Below are 15,775 nucleotides of genomic sequence, written 5' to 3'. Positions count from 1 at the left end.
TTGAGAAATTTAAAAGTAACATAATTTTGTTATGTACTTAAAAAAATCCGGTCCACAGCAGGAGGATTCTATAGAAAATATAGGATCCGAATGTTTATAAAATATACCTACCGAACCTAGGGCTTATTTATAGAAACTTTTTGTTTAAATGAAACCTTTACATCATGACTACACATTTTTAGTGTAATATTCCCGTTAAATGGACCCACTGTCCATTTAAATGGACAATCAGTTTTTCAATCTTAATATTCTTAATATATATTTTAGCGACTTAAAACCCACAAAACATTATATTGGACATGTAAGTGCTGCCATCTACACATACTTTGCGTGAACTGAGCGCGAACACCTGTTCTTAAATTTGGTTTTTATAGTGGTGCAATGGCGGCGTTTCGCAATCTAACTTACGATGGTAAGTACGCCGTTTATAATCACTTAAATTGATTTTTTGTAAACAATTTATAACAAGTAGTGTGTAATTGATAGTTTAAATTAATTTTAGATCCAAAAATATTATTTTTATGCTTGTAAACAGTCTTGGAATGAATGGTCCATTTTAATGAACACTAGGTTGTTCTTCTCTAATTAAGCATGTTATTTGATAACCTATTATTCCAATTAAATGGACGCTAGGTCATGCTCGTAAGATATTTAAATTTTCTTATTTTTTATTTTCAGCAATATTTGGCAATAAGAAATCCCTTAGACCTGGAGTTGATGACGAGAAACTTCTTGAGCTACTAAATGCCGATTGTTCCGACATAGACATATCAGATGAAGAAAACGAATTGGATCCTGAACCTGAAGAAATATTTAACGACAAACTCCAAAATGAGCAAACGGAGGAGGAGGCGGCAATTGATCAAAGAGAAGAAAGGGAAGACAGCGAGGAAGATGATGATGAAGATGATCTACTTCCGTTGAGTGTTGTTCGAGACAATTTACTTGTAGCTCAAGCTCAAAATAGCACCAGCAAGGCAAAGCGGACATCTTGGAAAAGAAAATCCACGTTTACACCTCCTAATTTTGACTGGACCGAACCTGAAAATGACTTTGAAAGACGTCTCGCTTGGACGGCAAAGAATTATTTGTCCATGTATTTCACGGATGAAGATTTCCAAAAAATTTGCGATTGTACAAATGCCCGATATGTTGAAGTCAAGGGAGTGTCACTAAATTTAACACTACTTGAGATTAAAAAATTTCTTGGGATGATAACCTTGATGTCTTGTTTAAAATACCCACGTATTCGAATGTATTGGGCTAAAACTACTAGGGTTGAAGCTATTGCAAGAAATATGACACGTGATAGGTTTTTTCAATTAGGAGTAATCTAAAGGTAGTGGTTGATGGCGATGTTACTGCGGCTGAAAGGAATTTAGATAAATTTTGGAAGGTCCGTCCTTTAATGAATAAAGTAAAAAATGCTTGTTTAAGTTTACCTAGAGAAAAAACTGTAGCCGTGGATGAACAAATGATTCCATTTACTGGTGTCTGTGCGATGAAACAGTTTGTAAGAGGAAAACCAAATCCAAAAGGTTTAAAAAATTTTGTTTGTGCTGCCCCAGATGGACTGGTAATTGATTTTGAATTGTACCAAGGAAAAAATACATTTTTGGAAGACAATTATAAGAATTTGGGAATTGGTCCATCAGCTGTAATTCGACTAACACAAACATTGCTACCTGGTACACACCTATACTTCGATAGATATTTTTCCACTTTACCTCTACTTGAACATCTACACCAACAAAAAATGTATGGCACAGGAACTATAATGAAGTCGCGCATTCCTTCAGCTGTTCATTTAACCAGCGACAAAATGATGAGCAAAATGGGACGTGGAGCATCGGAACAGTTATTGCGTGAAGACGAAAAAATTATCATTGTTAAATGGTACGATATGAAGCCAGTTCTTCTAGCGTCCACGGGACAGGGAAGTCAACCATACGACGAATGCAAAAAGTGGTCGAAGAAAGAAGCAAAGTACATTCAAGTACCCAGACCTAACATAGTTTCTAAATACAATGAATGCATGGGGGGTATAGATTTGATCGATCGAATGATAAGTTATTACAGAATACAAGCAAGATGCAAAAAATGGACCGTTAGAGTTATTCTACACTTCTTTGATTTAGCAATGGCCAATTCTTGGATTCTTTACAGACGCGACAAAAAGTGGCTGAACACCACTAACCGAAATATTCAGCAATACCTCGATTTTAAAATTGAGTTTGCTACATATTTGCTGTCAGATCAAAACGATTTCTTTTTGGACTTGCCAAGATCTTTGAGTACCAGAGCCAATTCTAAGGGCAGAGTTGACTCACCAAAAGTATGCGATTCTCCAACTTTAAAGCGAAATCGTCATCATTTTCCGGCAATAGCTTCAATAAAAAATTCCGTAAGGTGTAAAAATCAAGATTGCAAAAAGAAAACAAAGTTCTTTTGTGAAGCTTGCAACTTTTTTTTGTGCATTACCAGTGAAAGAAATTGTTTTAAAGACTTTCACAAGTAGATTTAGGACTTTTAAAACTGTTTCTATACTTTTTTAGAATCTTTGTTTCTTTGTGCATATTTAATTTTTTGGTAGGAAAGCAACCTTATGTCCACTAAAATGGACACAGTTTTTTTTGAAAACCAAAAGAAAAAATAAAAAAAACTTATTAAGAAAAGTTGTTTCATTTTGCCTTTTAAAATCACCCATAAAGTTTCATGGTGATCTAATAAAAATAACCTCTCTGGGTCCCAGGAGGATATGATCAGTACTTTATATTATTAGATATTTTTTTCGATAAATAGCTCTATTAGTATTGTACGAGTAAGTATCAGCACTGAAATATTTTCTGGGTGTTATCAGCAGTGAACTACTTTTTCGGTGTTCGCTGCACTGAAAAGTGTTCTGGATGTTTTTTGGACCGGATTATAAAGTGCATAATTTTGAGAATTATGAAAAAAGCTGTAAATATCTAAATTCTAATATTACAAAGATGTTTCTTTGATCCTTGATGTCTGTAATGGTTTAACATGTAACAAAGATGGTTGTAACGAATACAAGGTATGTTGAAATAAACGCAATAAACTTCCAATTATAAATACAATCTTTTTGTTTTACAGTATTTATGTTCCACTCCGAATCAACTCAACCGATAGTCAGTAATTCGACAACTTCAAGGTTCTCCAAGATTCTCGAAGTTTAATCGTCTTAAATTTGGAGCAAATTTTTAAATTTGTTGTTAAAGCTATAATTTCGTTATTCAGAAATAGTATTTAGTAGTCCTTATCCTCTAAGATATAATTAGTCTATTGTGTTTGTATATCTTGTGGTAACTGATATCTACTGAGAAGAAACCCGAATTTATTCGTGGTAACTGATATCTACTGAGAAGAAACCCGAATTTATTCGAACAAATTTTTACCCGCACATTATAACTTTATATTTAATTATGATTATGTTTTTTTGATATTCGCTATTCCGCTTGTAAGATTCGAAAAAATTTAAATTATCTGCAAAAAATCTAAGCACAGTTGTTTTCTGTCCTAAGATCTTACCTGGTCGGCAGAGACAGCCAGTCTTTTATGTTTTATTGAAAGGGCGCTTGAGTCTTAACACTTTTACAAAAACCGTCATAATTTCACAGATAAGGTTTATGAAGGTTGCATAATCTTAGACGGTAAGGTTTATTAATTACTACACTATTTTTGTTTTGAAAGAAGGCGTTGTGTAAAACATTCTGTATTTATGTTTAAATTTGAAAGGAAATGTGCAATATAAGTTTGTTACTTGATTTGTTACTTTATTTAATTGGATAGTAAATTTTGTGTTGTAGTCGACAATACTTAAAAAATATAGTTTTACTTGGATTATAATTGCTTTAAATTTTTCTTTTAAGAAAGACGTATTTGTTGGATGAATATTATAAATATTACAAATAAGTAACTAAATAAGGGCTAATATTCACAGTTTGTAGAAAACACAAAAAAGACAATTTCTTAGTGTTAACGGCCTCTTGGACACTAAAATTAAAAACAATAAAGAGAAAGAAATTAACTGTGTCTATACAAAATCAAAATTGAAGTCATTCATTATGCACAAAAAATATAAAAGGGCATTGTGTGACAAAACCGATTTCGGGGTGAAATGGGGCGAAAACTGCAATAGTGCATTTGCGGAGCTGGACAAGCTAAATTTTTTTAACATTGTTCCGACAACTAAAAGGTCATAATTTTCTTTTTAAAAAACGTCTTTTTTATTGTTGAATTGGTGGTCAAAAGGGCATTGTGTGACAAAACCGATTTCGGGGTGAAATGGGGCGAAAACTGCAATAGTGCATTTGCGGAGCTGGACAAGATAAATTTTTTTAACATTGTTCCGACAACTAAAAGGTCATAATTTTCTTTTTGAAAAACGTCTTTTTAATTATAAATTCTGTGAAACTATTAAAAGACAAGCGACGATTTCCAACAACTTCTATTATTCATTGCGTACCCCAAGCGCTAAACGTGATGTCACATTGTTCTGGCAATAGCAAAAATTTACAACAATAGAATTAATTAGCTCTTGATAATAATTCCAGCTGCCAGTAAATGTTTCCATTTGACAAAATCCACATAGTATGGCACAGAGTGGAGAAGCATATCGCGCGGTAAAAGAGAGAAGAAAAAAGAAGAAACTATAAGAGAAACATTGGAATAAATGGAACATATAATGAAAACGAAAAAAAGAATAAAGTAGAGGCAAAAACCACATTCCAGAATTTCAGAAAAATACAAATTGCCAGGAATCACTACCGTAACAGCTGCTTTGCAACTAACCCTAGTATAAACCCATTATTTTACCCTTAGCTTTCAAAAAAATTCTTAACAATTGTATTTTCTATGTCGGGTAACAATGTACTCGTATTGTGTAAGCTTCTACCTGGGCTTGAGCACAAACCCAACCGACAAAACAGCCCACCACTAATACTTAAAAAGGTAATAGTATGGACTAAAATAAAAAAATAAGTCAAAGTATTTAGACAAACGATTAGACCTGGTAGTGTTTCTTGGCATATTCACAGCCGGCTGTGAATATTGTCAAATATGTATGAAATACAAAAAAGTGCTTAGAGTCTGCCCTATAATTGTTTATCATTATTTAAAAATGTTTCAAACTTTTGAATCATTGTGATTAGGAAAAATTTTTATAAACGTCATTATCAAAATTGTAAATTTTAGTTATTATTTGATTACGTAATAGAATTGAATTTTCATTCAACTATTTTTTTATCTGTTTGAAATTTTGACTTACTTTTTGCTGTTTCAAAACTATATAAACGCCAGCGTCGCATTTTATCAAATTATTTTTTTAAATAAGATTAATAAAAAAGTAAAATAGTTAGTAATGATTATTCATTAAATACTATAAATTAGGTAATTAGTTAATTTTTTGAAATGCATAAATAATTTAAAACAACTAATTTTGAGAGAAACTGCGACGTTGGCGTTTACATAGTTTGGAAACAGCTAATAAGAACAACTACAAATTTTTGTATTTTTTTGTTTTTAATTTATTTGTTTCCACCACATAAAATTTAGAACAATTTTTTAGTCGGTTTATTGATCGTATAATTTTTTATGCGATGAACGTCCAACTATAGTTAGAATGAGCTATTTTATTAATGTACTTTTTTGTCAATAGACTATTTTGTCGGGGGCTTTTTTGTCGGTGGGCTATTTTGTCGCGGGCTCTTTTGTCGGGTCACTGTTGAAAATACATACGCATGATTTAGCAGCGACCGCCGTGTATCACGGAGAAAGATTTTAATCAAAATGCAGCAACACATGCCACTAGAAGAGGATGATGTCCACGAAAAGGCAATCGTGTGCTATTTGCGCATTTACATGGTCAAGAAGATGCCAAAAAAAAATTAAATTAGTATCAAGAAAACGACGTGAGGTGTGCAAGCCTTTATGTATAGCTAGTAACACTATAAGTACGGTATTAAACTAATTTTTTTTAACATTTTTTAGAATAAAAAAATATATACTAATTATTATTAGTCAAAAACCTTACAACTTTGCAATAATTAAAACTATAAATTCAGGATAAGAAATACGCATTTCAGTCTCGAGTTTTGTAGTCTGAGTGTAGTGTAATTGTAATTGTAAAAAGTGAAGTAAAGAAAATACTAAAAATAAATATTTGTTACGACCAAAATCAACCAGGCACTGATTAAGGACACGGCGGGAATCGAGGCGGCGCGATAGACACAACAACAAGGCGATGAGCGGTGGGACGGCGCAGGAGTAGTGTCGAATCAACGGCGACACGGTGGTTGTGTGCTTTACTTTTGTATTTGAGACCTTCTTGAAAATAAAGTTATTTCGAAAAGTCTTCTAACAAATCAGAAGTGGGATTATTTCACGTGCTAGTTGGTGAAATTTGAGTGGCGTAATTGAAAGTGCGGCGAAATTAGCTTCAAGGACTTGCTCGGGTGAAAAACGTCAGCGCAAAAACGGCGATAAAAAAAAAAGTCGACTGTTACTTTGGGTGTGGCAAGACGAATTTCGGCGAAAAGTGTTCTAAAAATGTCTGAGGAGCAAAGAGGCGACGAAGAGGGAATTACTTTGACGATGGACGAAGACATCGACTTGGAGGAGGCGGCCCCAAGGATGATTTCGGCGACAACCCAGGTGACGTCAGAGACCTTGGATAACCCAATTGCGCGTACCCTGGAACAATTATTGGGATCGGAGTTAAAATCCCAAATCGAAAAGGCGGTAAAAAGGCAGGCGGCACTAATTTTAGGCGAAATTACTGATACCCAGGCGGCGGGTACAGAGGGGGCGGAGGTAACCTTACGCAATAGGATAGCTGAGATGGGCGCGTCGGCACAGCAATCGCCGGCGACAGGCTCTGATTGTTCTACAGTGCGGAGCTGGAAAATTGGAGCCGAAATTGTCGACTATTTTGACCCAGATGATGCTGATTGCAATATCGAGAGGTGGCTCGCAAAAATTGACCAGCTGGGGCAAGTTCACGGGTGGTCAGAATTGGAAAAGGCGGGCATTATGCAATCACGATTGATGGGGGCGGCGAAAGCATGGTTTAATCATTTAGGCGAATACAATTTGACTTGGGATTCTTGGAAGGCGAGACTCCGAATGGCGTTTCCTCGGCGACAGGACTTTGCCATTACTCTCGAAGAATTGGTACAGCGTCAAAAGTTACCAGGCGAGGTTATGACGAAGTACTATCACGAGAAGTTGGCGCTATGTGACAGAGTCGGCATTTCTGGCGAGAATGCTGTCGCTGTGATCATAAGGGGGCTGCCAAAGGAACTTCGTGCAAATGCATACGCGACTAGAAGTACCACCCCAGAGGCGCTGTATAACAACTTTCTTGTGGGACTGGAATTTTATGAATATCATGGGGCGACGGCAAAGGCTGAAGTGCTGACGCGGCGTGAGTCAACCTCCTCCGGCCAGGCAATGAAAATCGGACCAACCAGTGGCAACAACAAAGGCGAAGTCCGCATTAATTCGCTGTTTTTCAACTGTCAGCGATACGGTACCCACAAGAGTCGAGAGTGTCCTTACGAGAGGAGGGAGAGATGTCGAAAATGTGGGAGACCAGGACATGAGGCGTCAACCTGTAACCCCCAAGTAGACTCCACGGCGGTGAAAGGCGCGAACCCACAGGTGAGAATTTTACAATTAGGGCTAGAGAACACTTATAAAAAGATGGGTACGGCATACGGTGCGCAAATTCGTGTTTATATTGACACCGGGAGTGAGCACAACATTTTGGCGTGGTCTTGGGCGCAAGGGCGTAATTTAAACATAAAACCAGGCGAATGGATACTACAGGGGTTTGCAGGCGGGCAAGGTGTAGCGATTGGCGAGGCGACATTTGACATTAAGGTTGATGAGGTAACATTGAGTATCACGGCGTTGATAACCAAGTGTGATCTCGGGCGAATCGAGCTCATCTTGGGTCAACCAGCAATTAGTACCTCCGGCGTAGCACTTGTAGTGAGAGGCGATAAAGCATGCGTTATCAGGGACGAAGATCTTTTCGAAGTTTTTAAGAACTTAACCTTGGAGACGGACCGACCAAGGCCACGAATCCTCGTGAAGGAGGATACAGTTATCCCGGCGGGGTTGTCACTCCAAATGGGCGTTACAATAACTGATTGTGAAATAGGCGAAATAGTTTCAATGGCTCCTGTGACGTTTCAAAGCAAGGACGACATGGTGGCGATACCCGGTGGCGTGTTAAAATGCCGAGACGACAACAAAATCCTCATCACAAATCTTGCACCCAGAACACTGGTTTGGAAGGCTGGACGATTAGTGACAAAGGCGGAGAGGTGCAAAGAAAGAGTTCCGGTGACAAAAGTCATGAACATTCAGCAGGTGAGCGCATGTTTTGACTTATCTAGTGTCACTGTAGGCGAAATAGGTGATTATTATAAACAACAGCTATTTGACTTATTGCGTTCTATGTCGTGTTGTTTTTCGGCGAATAATGAGGATCTAGGTTTAACTCAGTTAGGGTCCATGTCGATAAATCTAACAACAGACATTCCTGTGTATTATCGTCCATACAGATTGTCACATTCAGAACGAGCAGTGGTTCGACAAAAGGTGCAGAGTCTGCTTGACGGCGATGTCATCAGAGAATCTAATTCAAACTATGCGAGTCCTATTTTGTTGGTCCCTAAGAAAACAGGCGAAATGCGTCTCTGTGTTGATTATAGGGCACTAAATGCAATTACGGTGAAAGATAGGTACCCTTTGCCACTGATTGCGGATCAGTTGGATCGGTTGTCGGGAAACCGATACTTTACATCCTTGGACTTGGCGCAAGGATATCATCAGGTACCAATGCATTCTGATTCAATTCACAAAACAGCTTTTGTAACACCTGATGGACATTATGAATACTTGCGAGTTCCATTCGGGTTGGCAAATTCTCCGGCGGTATTTCAGAGAATTATCAACCAAATGTTGGGCAACATGCGACACGATCAGGTCTTGGCTTACATGGATGATCTTCTGATACCTTCAGTAGATGTAGCGACGGGGTTAGAGCTACTTCGAAAGGTGTTGGAACTAATTAGAGATGCAGGCGTGAAATTGAAAGTGGCGAAATGCAGTTTCCTTCAAGAGAAGATCGATTATTTAGGCCATGAGATCAGCGTTGAAGGCATACGACCTGGTCAACGCAAAGTGGATGCAGTTCTAAAGTTCCCAGAACCCTCAGACGTACATAGTGTTAGACAGTTTATGGGTTTAGCTAGTTACTTCAGAAAATTCATTCGGAATTTTGCCCTGTTGGCGAAACCTTTGACAAATCTCACGAAAAAGGACGTGGAGTGGCGATGGGGAGAAGAGCAGCAGGACGCTTTCCAGAGACTTCGTCACTTGTTGTCTGAGAGACCGGTTTTGGCAGCTTACAACAGCAGTTTTTCGACAGAGTTGCATACAGATGCAAGCAAAATTGGCGTGGGAGGAATTCTGCTACAGAGACAATCAGATGGTGAGCTAAAGCCAGTTTTCTACTTCAGTAGAACTACCACACCTCAGGAACAGGTATATCATAGCTATGAGTTAGAAACCTTGGCGGTGGTAGAGTCAATTAAACGTTTTCGGGTGTATTTGCTGGGTGTACAATTTAAAGTTGTAACTGATTGTTCAGCGGTAAGAGCAACTTTCTTAAAGAAAGACTTGGTCCCTCGAATAGCTCGGTGGTGGCTAGCAATCCAAGAGTATGGCATGACAGTAGAATATAGGCCGGGCGTACGGATGCAGCACGTTGATGCTTTAAGTCGAAATCCTGTTCAGATTTCTATCGTTCATGCAGATGAGGCGGATTGGTTTCTTACAGTTCAATTACAAGACCCCAAAGCCCAGGAGCTGGTCACTGTATTGACAACCGGCGTAACACCGCGAGATGTAAAGGCGGTGTACAAAGTGAAAAATGGGCGTCTGTATAGAATAACACCAAACGGCGACAGACTTTATGTTTTTATGCTCACAAACACCACGATGAAATAGGACATCCTGGTTACAATAGGGCGTTAACATTGATGAAAGAAACATATTGGTTTCCTAAAATGGCGCGATTCATGTTGAAATATGTACGATCCTGTTTGCGATGTGCCTATGGCAAAGGTGATTATGGTAAGGCGGAAGGGCGACTGCATCCAATAAAAAGGTTACCCATTCCTTTGGATACAGTACATGTAGATCATTTAGGTCCTTTCATGAGAAGTAGCAAGGGCAACAGTTACTTGCTAATGGCGATAGACGGATTTACAAAATTTGTCTGGGCGAAACCAACTCGAACACTGAGATCTACAGAGGCGATTGAAAAATTGAGAGATATTTTTGGGGTGTTTGGGTATCCGCGAAGGGTAATCACAGATCGGGGATTGGCGTTTCAGAGCAAGGCGTTTGGTGATTTCATGGCGGAAAAGGGGATCCAGCATATTCAAAATGCGATTGCTACCCCTAGGGCGAATGGTCAGGTTGAAAGACCCAACCGAACCATTGAAGAGGCGTTGACGTGCAGTGCAGATTCCGAAAATCGGTGGGACGATGGGTTACCGGAGATAGTTTGGGGTTTGAACAATACAGTTAATGCGAGTACTCGATTTTCTCCGGCCCAGTTGATGTTCTCCCACAGGCGGGGCGTTGTAGCTAATTTGGCGGATAATGTGGTACAGGCGACATTAAATTCGATCGAAAACGGCGAAACCGGCGCGAACCTAGTAAAACACGGCGAGGCAGTACCACACGGCGAGGCGAGCACAACACCTGGTACCGGGTGTAGTGCGAAGGCTCAGGGCGGAGCAGGGCTTAGTCAGCATGCGGGATCTTCGAGTGACGACTCGGAGTACCCAGTTCTTGCGGAAACACTCAGTGAAGAGCTACAGGCAAAAAGGGCCGAGGCGGAAAGGAATCTGAAAAGGACTGCACTACAAATGAAATCTAGGTTCGATAAAAGGCGAAAGGTTGCAACCCTGTATAAAGTAGGCGATTTGGTCTTGTGGCGTCAGTCGGCGACTGGTTGTTTGGATCCAGGTACTAATAGAAAGTTGGCGAATAAGTACGACGGACCATATAGAGTGTCACGTCGGCTTGGTAACGACAGGTACCAGATCGAGGCGATTAAAGGTATGAGAGGGTACAAACGTTTTACGGCGGTTGTGGCGGTGGATTCACTCCGGCGCTATTGCAGTACTGCTCAGGAGGCGAATGACAAGGCGGATGGCGAGGAAAGCGACAGTGGCGAGGAAATTGATCGGTTAGATCTGATCGATCTCCTCTAGAATTAGGCTACGAATTAATGAGGACATTAATTTTGCAGGAAGGCCGAATGTTACGACCAAAATCAACCAGGCACTGATTAAGGACACGGCGGGAATCGAGGCGGCGCGATAGACACAACAACCAGGCGATGAGCGGTGGGACGGCGCAGGAGTGGTGTCGAATCAACGGCGACACGGTGGTGGTGTGCTTTACTTTTGTATTTGAGACTTTCTTGAAAATAAAGTTATTTCGAAAAGTCTTCTAACAATATTGTTTATGCTAATTTTCTTATTTATTAAAAAAATGAAATTCGCTTCGCATGCTACGCACAAGTCGACTTTGAGGGCTCATGAGGACTTTGTCCGAATTTAGCTATGGTGTAGTACATAACAATTATTGTATCCAAATTTATTTCTTAAAGGTAAAGAGCACGTAATACGTTCGATCGCGCAAAGCTTAAATTTAATATTGAATAACGCATTTTGACTTTTGAGCGTTTTTATTAAACAAAAGACGGCCGATGGTCTAGCGTTGGTATGGTCTATAATAACCCTTAAACAATATAAACAGTTTTTTTTGTTATAGAAATTGTTCTTATTCTGATTAACAATCAATAATTGTTATGTTATCATCACACAAGTGCCATAGATCAAATAGAACAAATTTTGGATATTTTCGAGCCGCGAGACAACATCGCGCAACGCCGAAATACCCAAGTTTCAACATTTGAACAACATCGAAGATTTCACCGAAGATATAAATGAAGATTTTGTTAAAGACAATTGAAGATTTTTGAAGACTTGAATATTTTTCCGAATTTCGAGTTTCCGGACAAACATCGCTGGACTTTTCTAATTTCACAAATATTGAAGATTGGAGTATTTTTCTGGACAACATCACCGGAGGTCACAATCCCAATTCCCGAAACTTAAAACTCAGAGGACAAAAATCGCCGGATTCTTTCGTTCCTTAGACCCAATGAAACATTACATTAAACTGTAAGTAATACTCATTTTTTTAATCCAATTGCATGTCAGATTCCCCAATTCCAAGTCCACCAGATTCAATGTTAGACTTAGAAATAAACGAACTCAAAAATTTAATCAGAAATTTAATTATAGACGAATTCGATACTCAGACTCATAGAAAAATGGCTTCAATAATCCCAATCAGAATATTTAAAAATTATCCCACAATTTAATGGCGAACTTTCAGAACTAGCCGACTTTATCGATGCTTGTGATCTTTTTAATAAATACATTTTCAGACCAAAATGCAGAAGCTTTCATTAACAAATTATTATTAACATCAATTAAAACAAAATTAATCGGAGAAGCAAGATTAGTGACAAGTAGTCAAGAAATTAACACTTGGAACGCATTAAAAGTCGTGTTACAACAAAATTTTGCTTACCAGAGAGATAAAAATTCACTATTACGAGATTTAATGTTACCCTGATGTGGTGTACTGCACCACCATTTGGAAGTGGGGGGTACAGCTCGACCGAGAACGGACCGGGCAGGTCAGTCGGGAGTCCCGTGTGAAGTTTGGCTGGGCTTCCATCGAGCGCCTCCCCAGGTGGCGGATAGGGGAAAGCCTCCCAGATATGGGTGGTACCGGGGAAATCAAATACCCGGGGCGGACCAAAACCAGTCAAGATCACACCGTAACTCCAGACGTGGTCTGGAAACGGGGGCCGCGCGGTCTCGGGGCTGCGAGGACTAGAGGGCCTCTATAAAAACCTCCCTCTACTCAAAATGATGACAAAACATGATGGACGAAAAAGGAAGAGAGAAGTTTACGGTGCAGGAGGCGGACCCTCCAGTACCCGTCGATGTTGAAGCGAGAGAACGGGCTCCACTCGACGATCAGCCAGCTACCGTTCAGATACCTCCGGTGGGAGACCAAGCCGGACTATCTCAAGTTACTGGAATGACATCTCTGGATACTGAGCCTATCCAGAGAAAAGACAAGATACTCAGGACACCACCAAGGCCGAGAGCCTGTTCGGTGGGAGAAATCCCTGGGTATTTGGAGAAGATGATGGCACCTGAAGACGACATGCTTGGCAGTAAAAGACGGAGAGGAGCCGACGATAATGGGGAACCTATAAGCGAGGTTAACGTATCCCTAAGCAAATTGCTACGGACAATTGGAGAACTGGAGACATTCTGTAAGACAAACCAGAATGTACACAGAGAAATTAAAAAAATTGTGGTTGAACTAAAATATAGTGGCAAAGTAGTCGCCACTGAAGATAGCAATATGAGGACAATTTTACAAGAAACGAAAAGAACTTACGAAGAAAAAGAACAGATTCTTATCCATAGTGTAAGACGCGCTTTGCAAAAATTGACTTTACTACATTGATTTACTTAATTAATTAACCAATCAGCGGTTGATAGACCATCACTGCTCCGCTTTACCTGTAACAAATTAGAAAAATGGATTCTGAGTATTTATGTTAACGTCAAGGATGCGACAATAGATAAACAAACAGTACGCTTTGACCCAAACGATTTTACAATCTCTAATTTCGAGTACTACTCAGTTTACTTGAATATTGAAACTCCGCACTTTGGAGGGCCAAAAGTGCTAATCTGAAGCGCTTTCAATGCTCAATCCCCAGCACTCTGGAGAGCCAAGAGGTGCTGCGCCAAGCCATATGATTACTCCCGGAGTACCACGGAGAAATCGGCTGGAAGGCCAAATATCACTAAGACCTGGTGGAGAGCCAACCAGTCACATTAATTCTATTTACAGAGTCGAGGTTTGTGCAATAGGAAGGGCGGAGGGCCAGCCCAGCCTAACCTCACTCTCATCACAACCACGTGGCAAGACCAAGACATTGAAAAGCGTTATAACCCATATTATCACGTAATTAGAAAGTCTAGCATTGATCAATTGTACTTAAGATTAATTATTAACGATAAATACTCTGTGAGATCAACTCACCTAATTTTTTCTGCGTCCTCACGCTACCACACTCGATTCCTTTGTTCTCCAATTTCGACAATTGACAGAACACAAGTGAGTGTTGCGCACCCCCGTCGGTACGACCGAAAATTCATTTTATCGAAAGAATAAGTTCGAAATAAATAACGCAAATTACTTATTAAAAATATTTAATTGTTAAAATAGGCAATTATGCTACAAAATGGAAAATAGCACACGTTTGTCCGGTTTTCAAAACGGGTGATGTAACACAAATTCAAAACTACAGGCCAATTTCAATCTTGTGTAATTTCTCGAAAGTTTTTGAGTCAATTATTTACGACCGCATCTACACTTCTGTAAAAAGATTTTTATCACCTTCGCAGCATGGATTTGTTGAAAAAAGATCAACTGTTACAAATCTAGCCTGTTTTACTCAGTTCATATCTGATGCTTTGGACAGAAAAGGTCAGGTTGATGTCATTTATATGGACTTCAAAAAAGCATTTGATCAAATTGATCATCATCTGTTATTGTTAAAACTTGATCAGTATCGTTTCTCCGGTTCTTTGCTATCCCTAATAAAATCATATCTTGCTAATCGAGAGCAAAGGGTTAAATATCGTAACTACATCTCGGATAGTTACGTTGCAACTTCGGGAGTGCCGCAAGGATCCAATCTTGGACCCTTATTATTTTTGCTTTTCATTAATGATACATGTGAATCATTCAACATGCGCTAAACTTCTCTTTGCCGATGATCTTAAAATTTACTCAGAAATAAAATCTATAGAGGACTGCCTCACTTTACAGGACAATATTAACGCAGTACTGAAATGGTGTAATGAAAATCGCCTTTATCTAAACCCATCCAAATGTAATGTTATGTCTTACACTAAAAAGCGCGAATTCCTTGAATTTGTATATGATATTTCGTCCGTAACACTGCATCGTACCTTTATTATTAAAGATTTGAGAGTTATTTTCGATACTGAACTCGCTTTCAGTGAGCATATTAGGGATGTTGCAGCTAGAGCGATTAAGTCATATGGATTCATCTATAGAAATTGTCGAGATTTTAAGAACATATTAGTTATGAAGACCCTATTCTTCTCGTTAGTTAAAAGCAAACTGGAATACGGCGCACTTATTTGGCACCCGATTTATAAAATTCATATAGATCAACTCGAAAACATACAGCGACGATTCCTAAAATTCCTAGCTTTTTTAATAGATGGAAATTACCCTATAAGGGGCTATGATCAGAACTTGCTTTTGAATAGATTCGGTCTCCAATCTTTACAGTTTCGCCGTATTTGTATTATAATTAAATTTCTGTATAATTTAATTAATAATAACATCGACTGTTCTTGACTATTAAATATGTTAAATTTTGTTGTTCCACGTTTAAACTCCAGACAAGCCACGACATTTTATCCAATAGCGAGAAGGACCAATGTAGCTGATAAGTCTCCTATCGTATTAATGACTACCCTATTTAATAATGTATGTAAAGACTGTGACATCAACTGTGATTCTT

At 38.9% G+C, this 15,775-nt stretch overlaps 1 protein-coding gene and 1 non-coding gene across 2 annotated transcripts; both read left to right on the top strand.

Moving 5' to 3' along the window:
- The first annotated feature begins 225 nt into the window (after positions 1-225).
- On the top strand, positions 226-3,788 carry LOC107398917 (uncharacterized). The gene is made up of 2 exons (XR_010333173.1): positions 226-412; positions 679-3,788. It is a non-coding gene; the product is annotated as an uncharacterized LOC107398917 (transcript).
- A 2,782-nt stretch (positions 3,789-6,570) lies between these two features.
- On the top strand, positions 6,571-10,053 carry LOC135265341 (uncharacterized). Its single transcript, XM_064354749.1, has one exon. It carries the CDS (start codon positions 6,571-6,573, stop codon positions 10,042-10,044), a length of 3,474 nt encoding a protein of 1,157 aa, XP_064210819.1. The 3' UTR covers positions 10,045-10,053.
- The last annotated feature ends 5,722 nt before the right edge of the window (positions 10,054-15,775 follow it).

The sequence above is a fragment of the Tribolium castaneum genome, chromosome 2 (genome assembly GCF_031307605.1).
Source record: "Tribolium castaneum strain GA2 chromosome 2, icTriCast1.1, whole genome shotgun sequence".
NCBI classification, from domain to species: domain Eukaryota; kingdom Metazoa; phylum Arthropoda; class Insecta; order Coleoptera; family Tenebrionidae; genus Tribolium; species Tribolium castaneum.
Note: the sequence above shows the minus strand (reverse complement) of the source record. Positions and strands in the feature narration are given on the sequence as shown.

Bases quoted from the DNA above. Each gene is read 5' to 3' on its own strand.
- LOC135265341 (XM_064354749.1), top strand. From the start codon at position 6,571: ATGTCTGAGGAGCAAAGAGGCGACGAAGAGGGAATTACTTTGACGATG.